The sequence below is a fragment of the Podarcis filfolensis genome (genome assembly GCF_964270895.1).
Source record: "Podarcis filfolensis genome assembly, chromosome: 5".
In the NCBI taxonomy this organism is placed as follows: Eukaryota; Metazoa; Chordata; class Lepidosauria; order Squamata; family Lacertidae; genus Podarcis; species Podarcis filfolensis.
The window spans coordinates 42,590,556-42,614,576 of record NC_139608.1 but is presented as its reverse complement, the minus strand read 5'-3'; the positions used below and the strand labels follow the sequence as shown (position 1 = coordinate 42,614,576).

Below are 24,021 nucleotides of genomic sequence, written 5' to 3'. Positions count from 1 at the left end.
TGGCTGTAGTATAATTCTCCCTCTGGTATACTTATATTATTTTCTTAGGACTCTGCTTCTATATCTAGCCGTAACAATCTGGGGCTTCCTTGGCAAGAGAGGGCAACCACTTTGTGAACAGCAAGACGTACAACTGTGTCAGAAAATAAATCTTTGTTGAGAGCACTACTATCCTTGACAAACAAAGACTCACGCAAAAGACCTCCCTGGTAGACTGAAGGAACACTTACTTGATATAGTGGAAAACAGCATGTGCTGGAAACAATTGTGCTTCTCCAAGGGTTCTATGTATTTTGTCTTTGTGCTAATAGCCCTAAGCAATCCTCTCTTGTCTACAAATACCAGCACAGCAAGGAAGGAGACACTCAATCAGTGCAATCCCACATTATGGCTGGAAGATCACTGATCAATTGTAAATGCAAGAGTTCAGAACGGAAAGCAGGTTTTCATGAAGACTGTGGACCATAGCAGTGAGCTGCATTCTACAGCTCAATTGTTTAGGAAGCTTTTGCCTGTTACTCCCCCCCCCCCCCCAGCATTCATGTAAAATGGTTACTTGTATACCTGAGAATGTAAAGCATGAACATGGCAAAAAAAAAAGTCCAGTGTTTGGAAGCATGTGTACCCTGAAAATTGCTAGGAAGCCTTGACTCCCTTTGTTGCACATACATGGCAAAAACGATATTTGCTGCCATGTGATGAGTAAAGCTGCCCTTGGTTTCTGATCTGTCCAGCTCTGAATGAGTGAAGGATTCTTCTCATGGGAAACATTTTCTGGCTCACTGCATTTTTAGGCAGCATCTCTGCAGTACTGAAAAGCAACTCCATTTCTCCAAGACTCATTTCCTTTTTTTATTTTGTTCTCACCTAGATGGGTTGTACTGCATCTGTACTCTAGATATGTTTTTTGTTTTCAGTAAACCCTTTCTTTCAGTTCACCTAGATTGGTTCCCTTCTTCCAGCTAGCCTCTTGCATGTAATGTTAGTGTTAGAGATGACAGCATTCACTGCACTTCCATCATTATCTTGAAAGCATTTCAACCTGCTCTGTCGTGAACTCTTAGCATTGCAAGACAACAATGCCCAAGGGAACTATCTAGACTTTTTCTAGTGCTCAAATTACACAGGATACAGCAGTCCCCTATCTTTCATGTCAGCTTATCTCTCATGGCAGCCTTCGGGGGGAGGTGGGGAAGCATGATACGGCTAAAATTGGGGAGGACTGGGGATGGACCATATCGTTGTTGTTTTTAAGTGTCCCCACATCACACAACCAACACTGAAAGGCAGGCTGTGTTCATTCCCATCATCTGAATCAGTCTATTGAGCAGGCTCACTTTAGATGAAAAGCCATCTGAGGCTGCTTTCACAGGGACCCAGTCTCACAGACATGGCTCGGGTTGCAGAACTTTCTGCAGCCACTTCCCCATGGCTGGAAGGAGAGGAGCTGCTTCTGCAATGCCCCACCTTATTCAGGAGGCATTTCCATAAAGGAATGAGAATGCAACTTTATCAGGAGACAGTTAAGGACCAAATGGGCATGAATGGCAAAACGACTGCAAGGAACAAGAGGCTGAATAAGACAGCTGAGTAGTTCCCTTCCTTCATTACAGCTACAAGGTCTGTCTAGCACAGGGCTTTCTGATTAATTAATACATGCTCCTAATCCACCTCCCTTGCAAGAGAAAGCCGGGCTGCCACAGTTCTCACTACCACTCAGACAACAGTGTCCAATGAAGCCCATTCAGCCACTAAAGACCCACATGTTCCCAGCCCTTCTCCTCCTCCCTAACGGTCTAATCAGAACTGGTCACAAAGCACCGAGCGCCTGCTTTTCAGGCTGCCGCACTGGCTCTCGCTCCGTGGGACAATGCAGCCCCACTCCCTGAAGCAACTAGTGCCTCCCCCTCCTCCCAGTTATTTTGTTACTTTCTGCTCCTTGATCCCGTATCAGTCTTTCTGGGGCACCCGAGCCAGAGGCCTTAATTCCATCTGTAATCTGGGCTAAAGCCCCATCGGGGGTGGGGGGGATAAAGACCACACAATAGGCGAAATAGAGTCCCGGGAGATGTTCAAACAAGTAAACACCGTTGTGTCAGAGGAGCAAAATTGCTGAGAAAGCAGATTAGCACCAGCAGCACTGGTGTCCCCCAGATCAGAAGGTGAGCCCTGCCCTGCTCGCCAGAGCCAACACGCTTCCATGATCACAGCACCGGCGGCCTGCTGGGGCCGGCCCATCTCCCCCAGTCACTCTCCAAAAAGCAGATTACGGAGAATAACAATTTCTTTGTGGCTGTGTAATTCCCTCCGTGACCGTGACTGTGGAACACTCCATCGGGCCGTAATGCCAAGGCCTTAGCAACCATTTAACACAACCAGTCGGCCCTAGCGATGCTCCCCCCAAGGCAAACCTCTTGGGCAAGCTTTAACATCAAGTGCAGGAATTAATCCTCATCCCTCCCCCCCCCGACCCACCCACAAAACCTGAATCCAGGGGTGCTGTGTTATTGCACTTTGTGTTTCTCAAGGCAGGGAATTGCTGGACAAGTTCTTAAAACATTAACCCTTGGAGGGAAGGAGTGTAGCCCATCTGCTCTATACAATATGCAGCTAGAGGTAGATGAGGGGAAGACGTTTGCAGGATCAGGGCAGGAGTAAGAGGCAGGGGACCCGTCATCTAAAGAAAGAGGGACTCTTAGCCAAAACAAAAACAAAGAAAACTGCCCCGCTTTGCAATTCAGAGGAGGAGCTGGGGAAAATGAGGTTAGTGGGAGCTATACTTAGGCACCCTACTTAGGGATGCTGGCCAGATGTATATGGAAGCATACAGAGGCAACTATATCACCATGCACTGGGAGCTCTCCAGAGACCTGGCTTTGCTTCTCTGGCTTTGCCATATTCCTCAGCCCGGCTCTTGAAATGCAGAACCTCAAGATATGAAGAGGATTTCCTGTCTCTCAAAAGGAGGAACACCTGAAAGGATGGTCCTTTAACTCTTGGGCAAGAACATCCTGATAAGTTGAGGTTTGCCTGTCCAAACTGATCCAAAAGTCGTAGAATTCATCGAAGCATAGAATTGGAAGGGACCCTGAGGATCATCTAGTCCAACCTCCTGCAATGCAGGAATATACAGTTGTCCCATATGGGGATCGAACCTGCAAACGTGGTTACCAGCACCATGCTGATAACTGAGCTATGTGACCACATATGACTGCGATTATACTGCAGTTGTGTGACTGACAGAGTTGCCTGAAAAATGCTCCTTAGATCATGGCTGAACTGCCAATAAGCTTTCCTCTCCTACACTCACATTAGTGAAAAACTTTCCAAGTTGTAAAAAAAGAAGAAAAAAGCTCTTGACAAATGCCAATAACCAGAACAGAGTTGGAAGCACATCATCTATAGAGGTGCTTCTATGCACATTAGAAAATCTAGAGATTACTTGGGCAGAGAACATTTATCAGGAACTGAGACCATGGCACTTAAGTTAATCATGGTTATAAAGTAAAATAATATTGTGTAACATTAAAATGAAGCCACCCTAATCACCTCACAAAAACTTTTTTTAAAAAAGCAAACTTCCAGAAATTCTCATGGGATGCTGAAGATTTAACAGAGCTTCTGTCCTTTCTAATGAAAGCACCTGCGGTTTTTCTCCCTTGATACAGCATGAGTAGCACCACATTTGGATGGAAGAGATGTACAGGCAGTTCCCCTAAAAATAATCTATAACTTAAAAGAAGCCCAATCCTGACTTGTGCAGTGTGTAACATACCCTAAGACAGTGGTTTTCAACCCTTTTTGTTGAGCAAGTCCTGTAACAAGCTCCCCCTCCTGGAAAGTGAAATAAAAACATTTTTAAACTATTACAAAATTCAAAGGCAAAAGTTTGCAATAACTAATCATTACTTGGAATTATTCAACATCATGGGACAAGAATGTTCACAAACGTATTTCTAAGACTTCATTAAGCTTTCAGGGTCAAGACTTGAATTTGGTGAATTTTGCAATATACAGTATGTCATGAGACAAACTCAGGCCTTGTGTTATTTGTGGGCAGTTCCTACTATTGAAACGCAGATGTCTGGCCAGCATGAGAGGGCAAAGCAAAATGCCTAAGATGGGAGGCTGTAACATTTTGCAGAATCCCATGGGGATGCTTGCTGAACCCAAGGTTTCTATGAAAAATGCTGCCCCAAGTGGTACTATACTAACAGAGCCTTCCAACAGCTCTTTTTGTCTGAAACTGTAACACTGAGAAGATACCCAGGGAGCTAAGGACATGTTGCAAGGCACTTTTGTGGGGGGGTGTGTGGATATGGAGGCATTTCAATCTAAAAGCACTTCTAAAGGTGGTATAAACTGCATTCCCATTTGTAAGGAGGATTTGTTAGTGCAAATGAGCTCTCAAGTCTGCAGATGCATCCACAGGAGCTCTCCACCCTTTATCCTGACATGAGATCTGTAGCACTTACAACTGCTACATTTACTTACTCACCCACTCATTCTCTTTTGTGTCTGAGACACGACTTCTCCATCAGCACCTCACCTACCTTCCAGGCTGGGGAAGGATAACATCAAAATGTGCTGGCAGATGGGGACTGTTCAACCTCTTCTGCTTAGACTTGACCCTGAGCCCTCTCATTTATGAACAAAATGATTTCCAAAGGGGTGCCCGTATCACTATGTAGCAACAAACACTAGAGTCTCTCCCCTGTAAGAACTATATTGTGTCGTCACCTTTCATAGACTTCATCAGATGCATGGAGTAGTCTGAAAAGTTTAGTAGGCCTATACACAAACTGATTCAGATCAAAAGCAATCAAAAAACAAACAAACACGCATTAAAATGTAGCCACAAGGAAGAGAAAATGCAAGAGGTGTTCTATCCAGAGTGCAGAGGGAGTTCAGAATTCAGTTTCAGCCAGTGTCATCACAAAATGAAATCTGAATGGAAAGGGGCAATCAACAATTATAAAAGCAGTCAGTGATCAAAATAATTGTTGAATTCTGTTCACTCTTTTTGTATAAGAACTGGCAAGACCTTTCTTGCATCAGAAACTGTGGGGCTGGAAGCATACGAAACAGAGAAGCAGTTTGCCATTTCCTCCAGATAAATTGACAAGACAGCTTTAGAATCTTATTTTTGGAGGCTACCTATGTGTCTTCCATAGTGTCAAGGTATTCTGGGGCAAGCGCAAACCCTAACTATAGGTTCCACTGTAGCTGGTTTACCCACAGAAATAACTACATGTGTGGGTGGATTACTCATTCCACTACTTGTTCAAGTAGTAGACCATTTGTGTGAGTGGTTATTTCTGCAGTTATGTCTGTCCTGGCTCGAGCAATTCAATCATTCTGCCACCACCCATTTTCCATAAAGATCACCTTTCAACTCCACACATCACAGAAAGGTTGAATGGCTTCTGGCTAGGTTTAAGGAAGCCAAGACTCTTGACGTTCAACTCACTGTGCCCTCATCCTGGAAAAGCTTTTCTGTTTGCAACACTACAAAGAGACATTTCGACTCTAAACAATGCCCTTCGTCAGTTGGCAGGAGGCTCTTGTATCTCTTGCTACTACCCAAGCCCCTTCCAAGTGGCACAAGCATCATCTTACTAGGGTGAAGGCAGCCTGCTCAACAGTTTGACTGCTGAATACACAAGGTCATCTGGAAGGGGGGAATAGAATTTAGTTTGGCAGCAGCTCCCCTGTTTTGTCACAATACCCTTCCTGAAATAGTATTCTAACCACACTACTAGCACTAGGAAATCAGCAGCACAACCAAAATTAAAAAGGCAGAACAAAATGAGATGACCTGGAAATTCTCCACTGGGTTGCTGTTGTTTTTTACCCAAACCCGGTCTTCCATTATTCAAGTTGGGTTGAGAACAGAGGCCATAAGAAGTATTGTAGCACTTTCAGGTCCAGTAAATTTAGGAATGAATTCTCAGAGGCAAGAACCTATTTCAACAGCTGCAGTGCACTAGAACTGACATGAATTTAAATTTACAAATTAGATGTATCAGAAGCTAATTTTGATGCTGATAAGTTAACACATTCATCTCTCTCTTTTCCAGAAGTTTAGACAAAACAGAAGTGGCTAACCTTTACAGGTCTAACAGCTGCATCACCAAGCAGACCTCTATTTCATTGCATGCACATGTATTAAAATGGTGGGGAACTTTTTTCAGCCCTAGGCCCAGATCCACAGTTGACGTGCTTTCCATAGGTCATTTTGCAGTTCTGGCAGGTGGGTGAGGCCGCTCACCTGTGATCTCACAGTGCTAAGATCTGAGAAAAGCCTCTGCTGCTGGCTTTTACCATCAAGGAGCAAGCAGCCTTTGAGTACTCAGACAACAAATCTCCACACCTGATGTCATATGACTTCAGGTGACTAACAAGTGGGCATGATTTGTCCAAAATGGCCTCACAGGCCAAATTCATAGGCCTGGCAGGCCGAATAAGGCTTACAGGCCGGGGACTCCCCACTTATTAAAGCAAACATGCATGATCTTAACCCAGTATATCATCCATGCGTGGTCATCTACATTGGTAGAAAAACATGCCCAAGGCAGGTTTAACTACGTTGCCAAAATTTGACGAAAAATTTCATGCAGAGTTATGTTTGGGCATTGTTCACAGATGTTTGGGTTTGGGTCTCAATAGCCAAATGCTTTGTTTCAATCAACTGCAAACAGTCTGCCAACAAAATTCAGGACCTGGACTGTTCCAAAGCCAATATAGAATTGTGGTACTACTAAGAAATGACTGGGTGCTTAATTTTAACCAGAACTGAATTCGCAAAGGTAATTCCAAGATGGTGCTGCCCAAAATTATTAATTAAAACGAAGCTAGGATTCTCAAAATACTAACAAAAACCTGTGAGTCACAGAAAACTACACAAATGCTTATTCCTGCCACTGCCCGCCCCCAGCCTTAGTTCTCCATTTTGATACATTCCAATTTGTTTTTTAAAAGTCACACTGTTGCTTATGCCTATGATTCGCTAATAATATAGGGACGGAAAGCATACATGGTGAGAAGCACAGAAGAAACAGGAGGCGGTCTACTGCTTTTATGAACTCACAGCTAAAAGTTTATTAATAAAGAATCAACAAGTGTTCCTGGACCATTTACAAATGAACCAGAGTGAAAAGAACTTGGAGGTGTAGCCATAACAGGCTTCTTGGGACAAGGCTGCTTTTTAAAAAGTTAACGCTGGACAGCACATTGCTTATAATGCTCCCTGTGCCAGCTGGAGGCACGCATGCCTTTCGCTACAGCAGGGGTGGCAATGATAGCGGTGGTAGCGAGGCTGGAAAAAAAGCTTTGCCCTCTTTTCTTCTGGTGACTCTGAATTAGCCCACACACACTTTAAAGGTTGCAATAAAGAGATACAATTTCTTTACCTTTCCTGGCTCTGAGACCCTGGAAGTTTTTTGTTGTCCGGGTTGTCGTAAGGTTAAGTTCAGAGGATAAACTGACATGCTAGCTATGGGAAAAAGCCAGTTTTCTCAAATAAAGCCACAACGGTGCAAAGGAGACCCCTCTGGGGCTTTTATTTGGGAAAACAAACAGAAATGGCACCAAGCCCTTCTGCTTTACGGGCCAATTTAACTATCAAACCAACTCTCTCCCTCCCAGAGGCAAAGAAGGGAGAGAGACACGGCAATATGACAATGGCAAGAAACATTCAGGGGAGAAAGGACAAAGCAAGCTGTCTGTCTCCTTGTCTTTCTTGTTCAGGGTTCTTTTTCTTAGCACACGTGTGTTCTTGTAAAAACGATTAGATTGCAATTTGTATAACATGGTGACCCCCAAATTCAGACGTTTAACCCCTTTTCTCTGCAAAGAATGTGAAGAATGTCTCAAAGATGGGGGGAATTCGCTCAAATTGGGGGGGCAGTAAGGAAAACCGGCGGGGAGTTGTGTGGGAATAAGCCACTGTATAGCTTCTTTTTGAACAGACAGCACTTTGGAGGTCTCCTTCGGCCGTCAGACAAAAAAAAAAAAGAAAGAAAAAAAGAAAAATGGAGATTCCAAATCAAAACAAAGCCATCTGTTTAAATGAGCCAGCCCAAAGGGTTGGGGGGGGAGTGCTGTGTGTGTGTGTGTCCATCCCACATGTAGGTGCTCTTATTTTTTATAGCTTCTGTTGATTCTCTTGCCACCTAGAGGAAAATAAAGATTGTCTTATGACTCATGAGCATGAAACTGATCAGAGACCGAAATCTTCTGGAGGATTTTGTTACAGATATTGCAAGATGCTGTTTGAGCACATGAAGGGTCAGAACAGAAGTCAGGAGTCCAAGTTAGATTGAAGGGTAGGTGCTGTTGCTTTAACTGTATAAGAACTTCAAATGCAGCAAAAGAGGGCTAAGAACTAAGAAAGTTCAAGTCTACCTAGAACTCCTTGTAACCATGGTCCTATGCACATTGACTTTTAAATAAGCACAGAAAGTCCATCCAGCTTACTTCTAAATAAAGGTGGCTGGGACTGAGCTATAACTTGCACTAAAAGGCAAGACACCATGAGAGTTATAAGGTAGAATCTTTGACCAAGATTTTCATGCACACAAAAGCTTATACCCAGAACAAACTTAGTTGGTCTCTAAGGTGCTACTGGACAATTTTTAATTTTTTAAATTTATTTCTAATTATTAGAGTTTGACTCTATCCATAAGGCGTATTTATACAATCCCCCCCGAAATGCAAAACACAGACACTAAAGCTCTACAAAGTGTATTAACCTCTACAAAGTGTACCCAACACTAAGGTCGGAGAAGCCCCTCGAGATATACCTGGAGAAAAGTCTTACTTGTTCAACTCCTCTTGACTTGGGTATCAATCAGATAAACCCATATGCTGCCCCTCTTAGCAGTAAAATATATTAAGCTTCAGAGGGTGAAAGTGCATTCTGGTTACATGTCAGCACACAGACAAAAAGGCTAATTTTTATATTGTGATTTTTGAAAGAGACTCTGCTTCCAAAAGTGAACATCTAAATTCTGATCAAGATTCTTTAGCCAGGAACGTTAATATTGAAAACAACAGAAAATAAGTCAGTCCAAAGCTTTGAAAAAAGTGTATGTCTTACACCCCTTTTGAAGAGACAGCAAGAAGGTAGCTTTCCTCACATCTTCTGGGAGAAGGTTCCATAGTTTAATAATAATAATAATAATAATAATAATAATAATAATAATAATAATAATAATTTATTATTTATACCCCGCCCATCTGGCTGGGCTTCCCCAGCCACTCTGGGCGGCTTCCAAAAAAATATTAAAATACTGTAATACATCAAACATTAAAAGCTTTCCTAAACAGGGCTGCCTTCAGATGTCTTCTAAAAGTCTGGTAGTTGTTGTTCTCTTTGACATTTGGTGGGAGGGCGTTCCACAGGGAGGGCGCCACTACCGAGAAGGCCCTCTGCCTGGTTCCCTGTAACTTGGCTTCTCGCAGTGAGGGAACCGCCAGAAGGCCCTCGGTGCTGGACCTCAGTTTTGGAGAAGTCACTATAAAAGGCCTGCTCTGACTAGTTGAAGCTTATTTATTTGGTTATATTTCATAAGTTTTATATACCACTTGATTGTAAGAAAACCTTAAAGCAGTTTACAAAAAGAATAAAACAACAAAATTATCAATAATAAGAGTTAAAAGCTGCTATTTGAAACATTTATTTTTTTTAAGTATAAGCTCAAAGCCAGAATAAACACATGTCAGCATTCCACAAGTCTGGATAGGCTTGTCTGAAAAGAAATATTTTTCGCAGGCACTGATAAGGTGCCTGCCTGATGTCACTAGGCAGGGAAGCTATGCCATCTACAAGGGAAGCTCCATGTAGACTGTGCTACAGCTATCCAGCTTGGAAACTACAGTGGCATGGATCAGCATAGCAAAGTCTGACATTTCTATAAGAGGGAGGAAGGAAAACTTCCTTATGACCAGAATATCATAGGAGACCCTCCTGGCAACACCTCCAAACTGTTTCCCAAGAAGCAGTGGTAGGTCCTGGAGTATTCCCAATATTCTTTAATAAAGGTCTCTGTGATTTATCTTAATTGGGGAATCACAGGCAGGCTGATCTCCTCCACATCCTTACCATTCCATATCAGCATGAATATATATTGATCTCACTGAACAACTACAGGTAACTTGGTATGTTCTGAATCAACAGTAGGAATGGGGAACATGGAACTATGCAGATGTTGTTGTACTACAGCTTTCATCTTCCCTAAACTACTGACCATGCTGATGGCATTTAGAGTCCAACAATATCAGGAGGGTCTTATGTTTTCAATCCCTGCTCAATAAAATTATGGAAAAGGTCTTCATTTTATGGATGCAATATGTTGTATAAAAACTGGCCTTAAACTTTTGCAGGATCCTATTCAAGCCCCAAAAGAGAAATTCATCTTAGAATGCACTTCTTTGCAGATATCTTTACTGGGTTTCAATGAAAGGAAAGCAATACAACTTACGCTTTCCATTTTGATTAGAGGCCATGTTTCTATGGTATTTGCAAATAAAAAGCTGAATAAGCTTGAATTCATATATGAAAAGTCACTCTAAATCTCACCTGGAAGGTTTCTTAAACAAAGATATTTGAATAATATGTAGCTTTGGGATATGTTTGGAGTGATTTTGCTCAGAAAATATTGAAAGAAGGCATAATTAAATCATACTATCAAATTAAACAGGATATAGGTCAAGCACAGATACATTTCCTCCAGAATCTAAAGTGAGGTATATACTAAACCATTTGTTGGTGCAAGAAAGATCCCTAAAAGACTACACAAAGTTTGAAAAGTCAGTGTTATGGGTGAAAAAATGTAAGAAAAAGCCAGATACACACTCCCTTCAACAGTAGCCTGGATAATAAGAATGAGGGATATAGCTTAAATACGATTAAACAAACAAATGTAATGGGTCAGAAGAGGCAGGCAACAGGATAACTTTGTTGTGAAATTGAGTTTATTCATCTTTCACTGGAATAAGTGTAATGTGCAATTAATTTGTATACAGTATTAGGTGAAATATAAATTGAACAGCACCAATCCAACAAATCCGCACATGTCAGAATGTGTGATGCTTAGCGTGGCATTTACACAGGGCTCTCCTCTTTCACTTTACAGTAATATCTTTGACTAGCATTTCAAATCTCAAGTCACTTATTTTAAAATCCCTATTATGAATGAAGCAGTAGGGATTATTGTGAATGTTAATCAAATTAATCCAATTAATCTGGAATGAAGGAGACTGAAAGTACAGGAGAGAATTGTTGAAACGATGTAATTTACAGCAGAGTTGTGAAGTGTATTCATTATGTTAAGCATCTCAGGAATTTAATGAAATGTTATGCATATTATTTTACTGACAAGAAGAAGTGGGGAAAGAAACAACAAACACTGATCACTCTTTCTCTCTCACACACTTTTAAACTGTACTCAAAAGGACATCAAAAGGGCCCTACCTAAGCACTCGAAGGGGTAAGAAAAAAGGCACCAGAGAGGAAAGGAACAGAAAACCCAACTGGATGAGAAGTGAAGGTCTGTGGCTTTCGCTTCACATGTGCTCCCTACCCCTCCTCCCTTTCTTCTTCTTCCTTGGCAAAGATAAATGAAGAAGAAGAAGAAAAAAGCCACAATCTTTGTCCATCCGCCCACCGCTATTACCTAAGGGGGAAGGGACTTTTCCAAATAACCCAAAACCACATGTGCTCAGACACAATAGCTCAAAAGGCAGGCTAGGTAGCGGACCAACCCACTTTGTACTGCTAACAAGGGGAACCTAATTACAGGAAGAGGTTAAAGAGGGGCAGATAAAAGGGATACAAAATTTCAACATCTGTTGCTATAAAGGGATAAGAAGTGGGGAAAGGCAAAGGTGTCAGTTTGGTGTCAGAGATGGCATGAAGCCAATTTCAAAGAGTTAAAAAGATCGAGAACTGAAGAGGAAAAATTAGAGGGTTCCTTAAAAAAAGCTGTCACAAGTACTTTTAAGAAAAAGATTATTTAGAAGAGGGAAGAATGTTTGGAAATAGTACAGCTAATTATGACCAGTGTTCACAGGGTCTCTGCAGAGCTGTGGGATCATGGTGCATGTTAGAGTACAAGAAAAGTCTCACTGGATCAGGTGAATGGTCCATCCAGCCCAGGGCTCAACAGTAGCCAGTTCAGTTATTCACTCGAAGAAGAAAAGCAGGTGTATGCAAGTATATGCACATGCATATACACACATGTTCACACACTCATTATCCATGCCCTTCTTTTCACCTCCACCTTCTGCTTAAAGACATCTTGCAGAGGGTGCATTGTTATCAATACTGCCATTCATGACTTTGTCAGATTATTGTTTGTTTGTGTGCATTATTATATCCAGTGACAGCGGGATTCAGGACCCAACTGGGAATAGCATCAAAAGTGTTATTTACTGTTTTAAATAACACTAGAAGGAGAAAGTACCCGAAGTTTGTCCAACAGTTTTAAAGCACAAGCAAGCTTTGTTTCCCTGTTCCCTATTGGCCATCAATCATCATGCAGGCCTCTCCTTGAGCCACATCTTTTGAAAAATACCAATCTTCTTTATTTACTTTCCTCCAGAATGCATTTTGTGTACCTGACACATATTTCCCTCCTCGGGGACAGTAACCAGGACTTTTATAGTACTGAGGCCACAATATGAAAGTTTAGAACAGTTCTGTTGCAATACTGGATATTTATAGCAAGCTGCTGATTTTACCTAGGCCAAACAAACAGCTATCTAAACATATCCCCCAGATTTTTCTGGGCAATATCCCTATTTTGCTTTCCTGTAGAGCAGATAAGAGAAAGTGGACCCAGAACAAGTGACAATGGCAAACATCTCACACAGATGTCAGTGGCAGAGGTGGGGGCAGAAATATGGATCTGAACACATAGTCCAGAGTACTGCCACTGCAGCATAGTCCCAAAAGTGGTGAGCTGCATGGGTAAATAGAAACATTCAGAAGCAGCATCTGTTTCCCATCCCCCTGAGGGTGGGAGCCCTCCAAGCTCCACTAAGATTCTGTGCTATGTTTGGTGTCCAAGCAGCATGGCATAGCTTTTCACACATCCAAAGTGTTAGAAACACAGGGTCAGGAAAAAAAGCAAAGGTCATCCCATCACCAACCAAGTAAAGTCACAAACAGAAACCACACCTTTGGTGTAATTCTGTGGCATGTTCCAACTTCTTGAGCCAATGCACCAGAAAGAGAGGCACCCAAACATCTTTCTGGGAAAACAACACCCAAATGGACCACCATAGTTCGGCTAAAAGATGAGCAGCAAAAGGGCTTTGGAAAGAAACAACTACTAAGGTAGCAGAGTCCATTTGGCCACAGTCAAGCCAACATTAGATTAGAAGGGAAAGAGAGAATAAGGTGGTGAGACCAAAAGAAAAAGAAAAAAAAGATAGGGGTCAGTCTGGAATGTGCCTGCTTCCTTGGTCTCAGTTCTGGGATCTTTAGTAAAGCTCTGCAGCTGGATCACAACGATCAGCAATCCAACAGTGTCCTGTGGCCCCGTGAGGGCAAAGGAGAGAGACTTGAATACTAAATAGAGAATCTGCTACTGCACAGACATATGTTTATCTACCTAGAACTGCCAAAGCAGAAAAAGGAGGTACAAGGGACTTGTCAGCAAGAGTGGGGAAAAGATATAGGGAGAGGTATGTGACAAAGAGATGTGCAGCTGAATGGGCAAGAAGGTTACAGAATATTGATAGAAACAGCAGAGGAAGGAAAGAGAAAACAAGACACTTGAAAGATTAAAATTGTGAAGAAGCACATGGCTGTTTGGAAAGGGAGGGAGGTCCTGTATTGAGGTGGCAAATGAGCCAGGAGCAGGAGGGCTGTAAATAATAAAGAAAATATTCAAACACTTAAGCTATACAAAATGAGTTGGGAGGGGGAATCTATCAATTGTTTGCTTACTACATATAGCATTCCAGAGTGCAAGTAAGCCAGGCATGTCCAAAGTCTGTTTTGGGGGCCTAACCTGGCCCACTGTAGCAGTTTATTTCCTGGGGTAAAATCCTTAAAAAAGCTCAACAACTTTGGTCGGCCGCATGTTCACTTCATCAGGTCTGGCCCTCTTGGAAAAAAGTTTGGACACCCCTGAAGTAAGTAACAGAAGTATTTATGGACTTGCAGGTATTCAGCAGTGACTCTTTTGGACAGTGTGAGGGCTAGCTACATTGGTGGGTCCAGAAGAGAACACAAACTCACAAAAAATAACCCTTGGCTGGAAAAAGCAATGCAGTAACAGAACAAAAATTAAAATACCAGTAGGGAGAAACACTGCTGGTCCTTCTCCTCCTTAACTGCCCAAATTTCACCAACTACCACTTCTCGTGAGAAGTTGCCCCACCAACTAGAGACTTCCGATTAACCTGTATATGTGAGAGACCCAAATTGTGTAGACTTTTGCTCCTCCCTCCATGTGAGGCCTGAGATGGGCAGCCCAGTGGCACAGTGCATTCCACTAAAAACAAGTGAAAAGGGAGGAATCCGTGACACTCAGCAGCCACTGTAGGTAGTTTCCCATTGGTTGGATGATTCCAGGCTTTAGCTCTGCCTGTCAGTCAGGCTTTTGCCTTATTGAAAGATCAAACTCCATCCTGCCTGTTCATTACCTTAATCCTATTTTCTACATAGCTTTATTATCTCTAGAGGCTTCCTTGGGAAAGGCAGAAAAGGTGACACAGCCACTCCTCACTTGCTCCTCAGTGCTGCTTCTATTTGAGGTAAGCCAGGAGAAGTTCATGGGCAAGGAGGATGGGGACAGAAAAAGCCAAAGCAGCCCTCATTCTTCCTGTAGTCTAAGCAGAGGAACCACATTACACATAATTCACCAAGCACAGAGACTGTTAATCAGCAAAAGAATTTGCATAGACAAAGTATGAAAATATATTCATTGGTGTGTGTGTGTGTGTGTGCAAAGAAGTATACAAATATCTCTAATGCAGGATTTTGGTCCAGAGATCAATGACTAAGCTGAACCAGATGACTTCAAGTCTCAGCTACTTCTGAGTTAATGGTACACATTAATTTTCAACTACGGTCAGGTCTTAGAAAGTTTCCACAAGTATTCATCCCACAGGCAGATTTTTCTATTCACTGCCACAACTATAAGAGAGTCTTACCTCCCCAAGTCCCAGATTCTCAAAGGTGAGGTATGTCCACAGCAAGCTGTTCCAGTCACAAATGAACTGTCAATCAAGAAAGAAAAAACAAAACATTATTAGCCATCCTCTTTGTACCATTACTAAATATTTGTGTGACCACAAGCGGATGAAATACACAGAGGCCAGATGCCAAAACATTTGAGAGATGTAATGCATGAACTTCCATGCCCTGAAACCACAGCAGTAAAAAGCAAAGTGCACAAGCTGGAATAGAGTCTGCAATGGGGCTGCGGTTCAAGTCAAGGCATTGGACTAGGAAACATGGAAAGGTGTTCTTTTAACACGAGCTCTAGTGCAACTCTAAACATTATTCAAGTTTATAGTCTCAAGATAGTAATATAACCAGAAAAACTAAATGCCTACCATCATGACAATGCCAGCATAAACAGATGATTCCCAGCTCCCTAAGCCATTTTCTTTAAATGAAGGAAGGGAAGAGCATTTTTCTGCAAAATCTATTTCAAGACAAGCCATCCTACACCTACATACATAATGAACTGGCTCACATGACGTGCTAAGCCAAACCTTCGCTTTGCAAGACTGCACAAACATGTGGACTCCCAGAGAGTTGCACTCAGTCACTAGGTTCCTCCTGTCCTTTTTGCTGCCTCACTGCGTATCATCCAAACAAGGACTTGTGGTTCAATTCTCTCCTCACTAACTACGAGCTGAAACCAAGAGCAAACATTGGCTACAACTGATGGTTAGTGAGGAGAGAGCATAACCACAAGCTCCAGTTCAGACAGCATGCTAAACCAAAGCTTTGAATAGCTGCTTAGAGCAACTCAGCAACAATCAGGACCAGGGAGGAACAAAGGGGCTGCAACTGCCTCTTAAGAGCCCACAACCCTGGACAGTCTTGCTAAGCCAATGTTTGGCTGAGCACATCGTGTGAACCAATGTAATACCTTTCTCCAATTTGCAGCACTGTTAGTGCTGATCCATGTTGCCTATGTAGGAAGATTACTGCAGCACACAGTCAGAATTATTACATGAAAAGCTCTTAGAGCTCCTTAGGCAGGTTGAACAAAGTACAAAGCTAAAGGTATCAGTGCAACTGCTGCTTCATCCCCCATTTTTGTGGTGTAGTAAGTGTCCAACTGCCCTTTTCAGTTGGACATCTGGATCAGAAGATTGTCTCTTGGAGTGGCTTCATAAACATATCCACAGTAATCACAAACAAACACAAAAGCAGCAACTCCCTAGTCTCACCCCAAGTCCCATAGCTCCTTGCTGAAATCCTGCAACTTTTCAGACCGAACGTGTTCTGGTTCTTTTTTTGCTGTTCTGCTTCCCACTCCACCCTGCTTTTCTTCTGTTGCACTATAGTGTAAGAGTGCCCTGTAGAAGGCAATTAATGTGGCAACATCAAGGAAATTCTGCAGAACAATAATGAGCATGGTCTAATACTATGACATACTGCAGAATACACTTGGCAAAAAAAACAACGAAACATCAGTCGAGAGGGCCCTGAGATTGCTGCACCACGGTTTGAAGAAAAGAGAATCGCTGTTTTTCCTTTCCATGGCATCTAGCTTACAGGTGTTAGATCTTCTAGAAAACCAACTGTTGCTGTTGACGCTTCAGGATTTGTGGGCAAAGAATTCAAGGAATCTCTGGTTGGTTGGTTAGTTGGCTGGCTTCCTTCCTTCCTTCCTTCCTTTCTTCCTTCCTTCCTTCCTTCCATGTGCCAACCAGAGTTAGTTTTTTCTTAGCTAGTTCCCTGGACTGTGGCACAGAACAGCCTAGAACCCTATAAATGTGATATTAGTTTCTCTGACACTGTCTGTCTAGGTTTTATGCTGCTGAGAAACCCTTCTTTCCACACATATATATCATAAACAGAATAAAGTTTATGGACTTGATGTCATCCTTCGCTGACTTAGATGGCATATACTGCTTCATTGGATGTCCTCCTTGGAATGGCACCACTTGTTCGTCAATTCTAATGTTTTCACATGGCACAAAGCATTGTGGGAGAGTGTTGGTAAACATCCCAAAGGTTTTGCATGGGGGAAGCCTGTCTCTCACAATGTTTGCTCCGCATTGAAGCTGATCATCAAATCCCAGTCCTTAATTGACTTTTGAAGAAGGCCAGTGACATATTGGTCTGGAAGTGTTGAGGGCAACCCTTAACAGCACATTTCGCACAGAACTTTTTGTGAATAGAGGAAAGTGGCCATCTCAAGGCCCTTGACTGAGAGCTGTCATTAAGTCTGCCACCTGTCAAAGTAAGAGTCCTAGGTGCTTGTAAACATATGCAGATCCATCTGGGGGCTCAGTGACCCCAAAAGCAATCAGTAAACTTTGTACGAAATGATAGTTTGATAAAAAAAAAAACTGTTTTGGTGGGTCAGAAGGAATGTTTCAGCTGCAGAAAAATGCTTTTAAAAAATCAGGTTTGTACAAGGTTTTTGTAAACATGTGGAATGCTATTGATCCCCAATGTCATTTGTGGTGATGTTAAGGAAAGTGAATGATTCACCCAATATGAAAATAGTCAAAATAATGGGTGGTATTCAACTATATTTTACTCAGAATAGACGCACTGAAATTCATGAACATGTCTATGTTATATCCATTGATTTCAAGAGGTCTACCCTGAGTAAAATTTGATGACTATCATTCAATTTTCCCCACTCTATATGCGTTTTTCTCACACAAAATGGACAGAATAGGTTCTGAGGTAAGTACCTGTTGACATGACAAGTAACTAATGAATCAAGAGCATCTGACAAGGCTGCTTTCACCCCATCGCCTTACAAGCATAGTTCTTCATTTTCTCTGTCATTCCAACAGAGATAAATTTGTAACCACCAACCATAAGAGTAAAACCATAGGTTTTTAACTAAACTGAGGAGAGCCCTAAAATATCACATGGCAATTAATTGTTCACCAGGAATACAAAAAAAGTGTTATTGTGCTTGGCCCCACTGTTGATGGAGGGTTAAAAGCCAGAAGTGATTGATTTCTATCAACCAGCTAGCAGGTTCCCTTGAGGTCTAACGGAAGGTCCAAGCTGCTGACCTGATGCCCATGATAAGAATCTACTCCACTCCTCACAGGCTATCAAAGGTGAGATGTCAGAACACTGACAAGCTCTTAATATGGAAACGTGAAATATAAATATTTTGAAATAAAAAAAATTAAGGATAGAGCATCATATCAACTGACACACATTTCAAAGTCGGCAAGCAATCTTGAGCAGCCCAAAACTACAAAGTGAGGTGCTGGGTTTTTGTCTCTTTCCCCCCTTTACCATAAGCCATTAGTAAATAGTAATGCCAATTACTGTGGTCAGAAACATAATAGCAGCTTGGAAATCACTGAAGTGGGCAATTGGGTTTTAAAGGTTTTTGCTCCCTCTCCCCCTTGCTCTGTCTATACAGGCATACAGATCTTTCAGAAGAAGTATGCAGCATCCCTCCAGAGACTGAACAGGTCTAAATTAACATCAAGGTATGCCAATAAGAAAGGAGAAGTGGGTGGAGATCACCAGCACTAATCCCTGCCACTCTGCTGGTACAGCCTCCAAGCCAGTCTGTGGTAGGGATTAGAAATTTCTTGGCAGTTGACTTCCACATTGCTCCTTAGCTTTGCACCACTTCCCTCTAGCTAAACAGATCCTGACCCACTAATGTATCCTGCCAACCTAGTGCAGAAAAGGGTCTGTAGGAAATCTCATAATTGGAATGTTTCTATTGTTGAGGTTAAAGAGACTGGTGCCATTTCACGCACATTCAATTCTAAAATTATGGCTTTGTTACTATTTTTTGAGAGCATAAAGGGGCTATCCACATTTTCAACTTTTTAGCTACTTTAAATGAATTCAAATCTCCATGGCCTGATGAGCTGAATCCAAGGGTACTAAAGGAGCTTTTGGGTGCAATTTCAGAGCCTTTGTCTATGATCTTTGAGAATTCTTGAAGTACAGGTGAGGTCCCTACAGACTGGAGACGGGCAAATGTTGTCCCCATCTTCAAAAGGGAGGGGGGGAGGAAGACCCAGGTAACTACTGACTGGTAAGCTTGACATCAATACCAGGGAAGGTCCTAGAGCAGACAATTAAACAGTTTGTGTGTGAACACTTGGGAAAAGATACTGTGATTACTAAGACCCAGCATGGGTTTTTCAAAAACAAGTCATGCCAGACGAATATAATTTCTTTTTCTTTTCCTTTTGTAGAATTACAAGCTTAGTGGATCAGGGGAATGCTATGGATGCAGTGTATCTCAATTTCAGTCAGGCTTTTGAAAAATTCCCCCTGGTATTTTTGTGGAGAAGCTGGTAAAATATGGACTGGACTAGGTAACTGTTAGGTGGATTTGTAGCTCGCTGGCTGGCCAAACCCAAAGAATGCTCACTAACATTTCCTTGGCATCCTGGAAAAAAGTAGCAAAAGAACACAGGGTTCTGTCCTGGGCCCGTTGTTGTCCAACGTCTTTATAAGAGACTTGGATGAAGGAATTGAGTGAATACTCAACACACCTGCAGATAACACCAAAACTAACAAAATGAATTTCAATAGAGACAAATGTCAGGTTTAACACTTAGGCAGGCTGCACAAACATAAGATGGGGAACACCTGGCTTGCCAGTGGTAAACGTGAGCATATTACACCCGTCGTGGCCTGACTGCACTGGCTGCCAATTAGTTTCTGGGCTGAATTCAAGTTCTGGTTTTGACCAATAAAGCCTTAAACGATTCAAGACTACAATACCTCAAGGGCCGCCTCCCCCCTTTTGAACCAATACAACTATTACAGCTCTAGAACCTAGATATACAGTGCACTATAGGATAAGCCAGGCCGACAGAAGCAGGCAAATTGTTCATTGTTTGCCATAAAAGGAAAATAAATATTAAAGTTGCCACTTGAATATATTCTCAGCATTGATGTATTGTAGATGAACCCCAGGCAACCAAAAGCACCCAAAATATAGCATATGCACTGCAGGTATTACACTTTATTTCCAGGTACCAAGACCACCTCCAGGTTGTCAGTTGTGTTGAACTAAGGCTTAATGTGCTACCCTGTCTCTTGCACCTGCATCCAAATTAACCATGTTTCAGTTCTTTTCCATTTTATCCCGTAATTATCCCATTCTACTCTATTAACCCAACACTTTCCACCAAGTCCTGAACTGCTCTTTGCATATGGGACTCCAGAATCTGGCTGCATCACACAAGCTTCTATCTCTGTTCTTCTCTCCCGCCTATCCCCACACCCTTTAAACTGGATGTTATCATCCCATTTTGGAAATTATTCTATATGAAGGATCATCGAACCAAGAAACAAAGAACCTATTACTTAGCAAGAGCCCAGCAGCTGGGAAATGGGGGGTACGGCAAAGGGGGATGAGGGCGGTCTCGTTGGGACAAAGAGTCTGGGCGTCAGGGAGGAATGAACCCAAGTGTCATAAAGAAACAAGGGGAGGAACTGAGCGCACAGAGAGAGGAGACCAAAGAGAAGGACACTTTCCTGAGCCTCTTTCAACCCCAGAGCTGTGCTAGCCACATAGACCCAAACTGGTGCAGCCTTTGAGTCCGCACCGACACGCTCTGGCAAGGGCGGCCACCAAAGCTGTCAAATCCTTCACCAACTTGCCCATCAATTGCATTCAGCTCTTCCCGACCCACATTGGCATTTTAATTACTGTTGGGTAAACTAATTTGTCCAAATGAAGGCAACTCGGCCTAATAGAATATGCAGGCTCCCTGACCTCTGACAGGCAATGACACAGGATACAAAAGGAGGCAGAGGAAAGCTTTTTTTTAATCAGAGCCTTATTACTCTCTATTACTCCAATTAGTCAAGCTCCAGTGCTCTGAATTGGGGGGGAAATTGCAATTAAATCAATTTTTGATGGTCTGGAAGTGGGTTACCGAACCGCCTGGCCTGTGAATAACTGATATTATAGCAGCAAAGGTCAAAGTCTTTGTCGGCACCTGTGGGCCCCCCGCCTTTCCTGCCTCTTCCTCCTCATTGCTCCTGCGCTCCTGCTAAAGCAAATCATTAGAACATGTCACGTCTTATCGTGGCTGCCACCAGCCCCGCTAACCTAATCAGTTGACATCATTATAGAAGGTAACTCCTGCAGTCTGAATTTAGTGCTAAGGTCACACAAACTTACTGCGTCCCCCCTGCTGGAGGGCGATGGGAGGGGGGCCCCAGCAGTAGCAACATTGTAAAGGGCAGGAGGGAGGTGGACATTGCACAGCGGATGGTCCTAAGCTGAATCTACAAAACGTCATGGAGTATATCCAACTGTACACACATATCCAGAGATGATTGGATGGTGAGAGAATGTTCTTCTCTCCCAGGAAACATCACCCAACAAATTAAACTATCAGCAGTTTAGTTTTAATTGACCAGTTCCAGGTCTCTATATATCACGCATGAGCATGGATGGAAATCAAACAATTAAAAGTCAGCAAGTGGGTCTGACAGAATTCAACAGAACACCCACCCGCACCGCACACCGCCATATTTAACTGGTTATAACAAGCACTGTCTTGAGACCCTGCCAAAATTTAGACCAGTTATAACACATGCAGCAGAAGGAGGTAGTGGTAGAATGGACTGTACCAGTTCAGGCTGTGGGGAGAGGATACCATTTCTGAATTCTCAGCCTTGTTAAAACACACATACAAATGCTGCAACTTAGAAACACATACACACTGTGGAGACAGGTTCTAGCTGAGCCTGGCCCCTGCTGGACTACTTGCAAGGAATTTATTTGTTTTTAACAGGGAGAATACAGAAATGTAAAATACAGAAATGTAATCCAAAGACTGTTTCTAAGACAGTCTCCAGCCTGAAGTGGTACAGTCCATTCTACTGCCACCTCATTCTCCCACAAGTGTAGAATCCTCATTGGGATTCAAACTAGGAATGAAACTAGACGTTAGATGGGAATCATTGTATTCCCCACCCCATGTTTCTCCCATAATGCAAATGGAGTGCCTACAGAGGAAAATCAGCAGGCAAAAGAAAAGGCGTACATAATTCTCCCTTAGCATCTAATTCTCACCATTCGATGTGCCTTAACTTTTTTATTTGATATTCTTGGTACAGGCTATTTCTGAAATATTTATTTAAAATTATTCATAGCCCACTCTATTTCCAAAAAGGTATTCCAGAGCAATTTCAATAATCAAGACAATAATGATATTTTAAGGTTTTTAAAAATCTTATTTCATCTACCAAGTTTTCCTGGAGACTGATTCTTAATTTTTATTATTATTGTTTTACACTGTTCAGCTTTGTGATATACTGCTGTGTTTTGTTTTGTTTTTAAACTTATTTTCATCTAGCTTTTATTGAATGTTTTGCTCAATTTTGTATTTAAATTGAATGTTGTATTTTAATTGTTCTATGTAAACGGCTTAAATATTTTAATTACATTAAGTGGCATTACAAAATAAAAACATAAAAAACACTCAGATAAGAAAACCAAATAAAAATAAACATCAGTGAAAGCAGTAAAATTTCATTGGAACAGATTAAGTGGACAACAAAACACCAAAAGGTCCGGGTAAACAAGTAGGTCTTTAAAGGTAAAGGGACCCCTGACCATTAGGTCCAGTCGCGGATGACTCTGGGGTTGTGGCGCTCATCTCGCTTTATTGGCCGAGGGAGCCGGTGTATAGCTTCCGGGTCATGTGGCCAGCATGACTAAGCCGCTTCTGGCAAACTAAAGCAGCGCACAGAAACGTCGTTTACTTTCCCGCCGGAGCAGTACCTATTTATGTACTTGCATTTTGACGTGCTTTCGAACTGCTAGGTTGGCAGGAGCAGAGACCAAGCAACGGGAGCTCACCCTGTCGTGGGGATTCAAACTGCCGACCTTCTAATCGGCAAGTCCTAGGCTCTGTGGTTTAACCCACAGCACCACCCACGTCCCTAGTAGGTCTTTAAATAGCACAAAAAATTCACAATAGTAAGTACCAGCCTTATTTGGAATGGGAGGGAATTCTATAAGCAGGGTGCTTGTAGTGGAAATGCCCTCGGCCATGTCACCACACGCTGAATCTCAGGTCCTGATTTGCCACACCATACCGAGTATATAGGCATGTGGCACTTGCAGACATGCTTCCCCAACAGATCCAGTAGCGACATCCAACCGTGTACATATCTGAACCATTTCACAAAGCAAGCACCTTTGAAATGTGAAAAGTCTCCATGGAGCATTTGTACGTGGGAGTGTTTTTTGAGCAGGAGCAGTGGGTTTAAAGCAAGCCTCTATCTTGCAGTGCATATGGAGAGCACACACTTTGCATAAAGAAGGTCCTAGGCTCAAACCTGGGTGCCTTCATTTATAAAAATAAAGCAGCAGGTGATGTGAAAGCCCTCTGCCTTAGACAGCAAAGAAACACTGCCTTTGGGAGTAATACTGGGCTAGTTGAACAGATAATTCCACCTGGTATAAGGCATCTTCTTATAAATCAGGAATCAAGACTCACCAGAACAGCAGCTTTCTATAGGACACAGTTGGCAAGATGAGGGGGTACCTTAGGCAGAAGTGATCAACCTTTTCCTCCAGGACATCTCATTGTGGTGAGTGCACCATGATTATACAGTTCATACTGGTCCCTGCCAACCATGGGAAATAGTAGTGACCAGCTTTATCTGAAGCACCACACACACTGGATTAGGGCTATTGGAAATGCTGAAATTAGACTCTCAGCTCCTGAATTAAACCCATATGGAAAAGTACTTGGTTTAAATTTTGCAAACCAGAAAGTGTACAGAATCCAACTCTCTAAACTGCCTCCCCCCATTAAAAAAGTCCTTTAGAATCCAAGTTCATC

The 24,021-nt window shown here is 42.4% G+C and overlaps 1 protein-coding gene across 1 annotated transcript in view; it reads right to left on the bottom strand.

Annotated features, from left to right (window-relative positions):
• FBXW4 (F-box and WD repeat domain containing 4) overlaps nt 1-24,021 on the bottom strand; it is a gene marked incomplete at its 5' end in the record, with an annotated part of 71,502 nt that overhangs the window by 2,583 nt on the left and 44,898 nt on the right. The window contains one exon of the mRNA XM_083615354.1: nt 15,169-15,234. Within this exon, the coding sequence (XP_083471480.1) occupies nt 15,169-15,234 (66 nt within the window). The remainder of the gene's footprint in view (nt 1-15,168; nt 15,235-24,021) is intronic.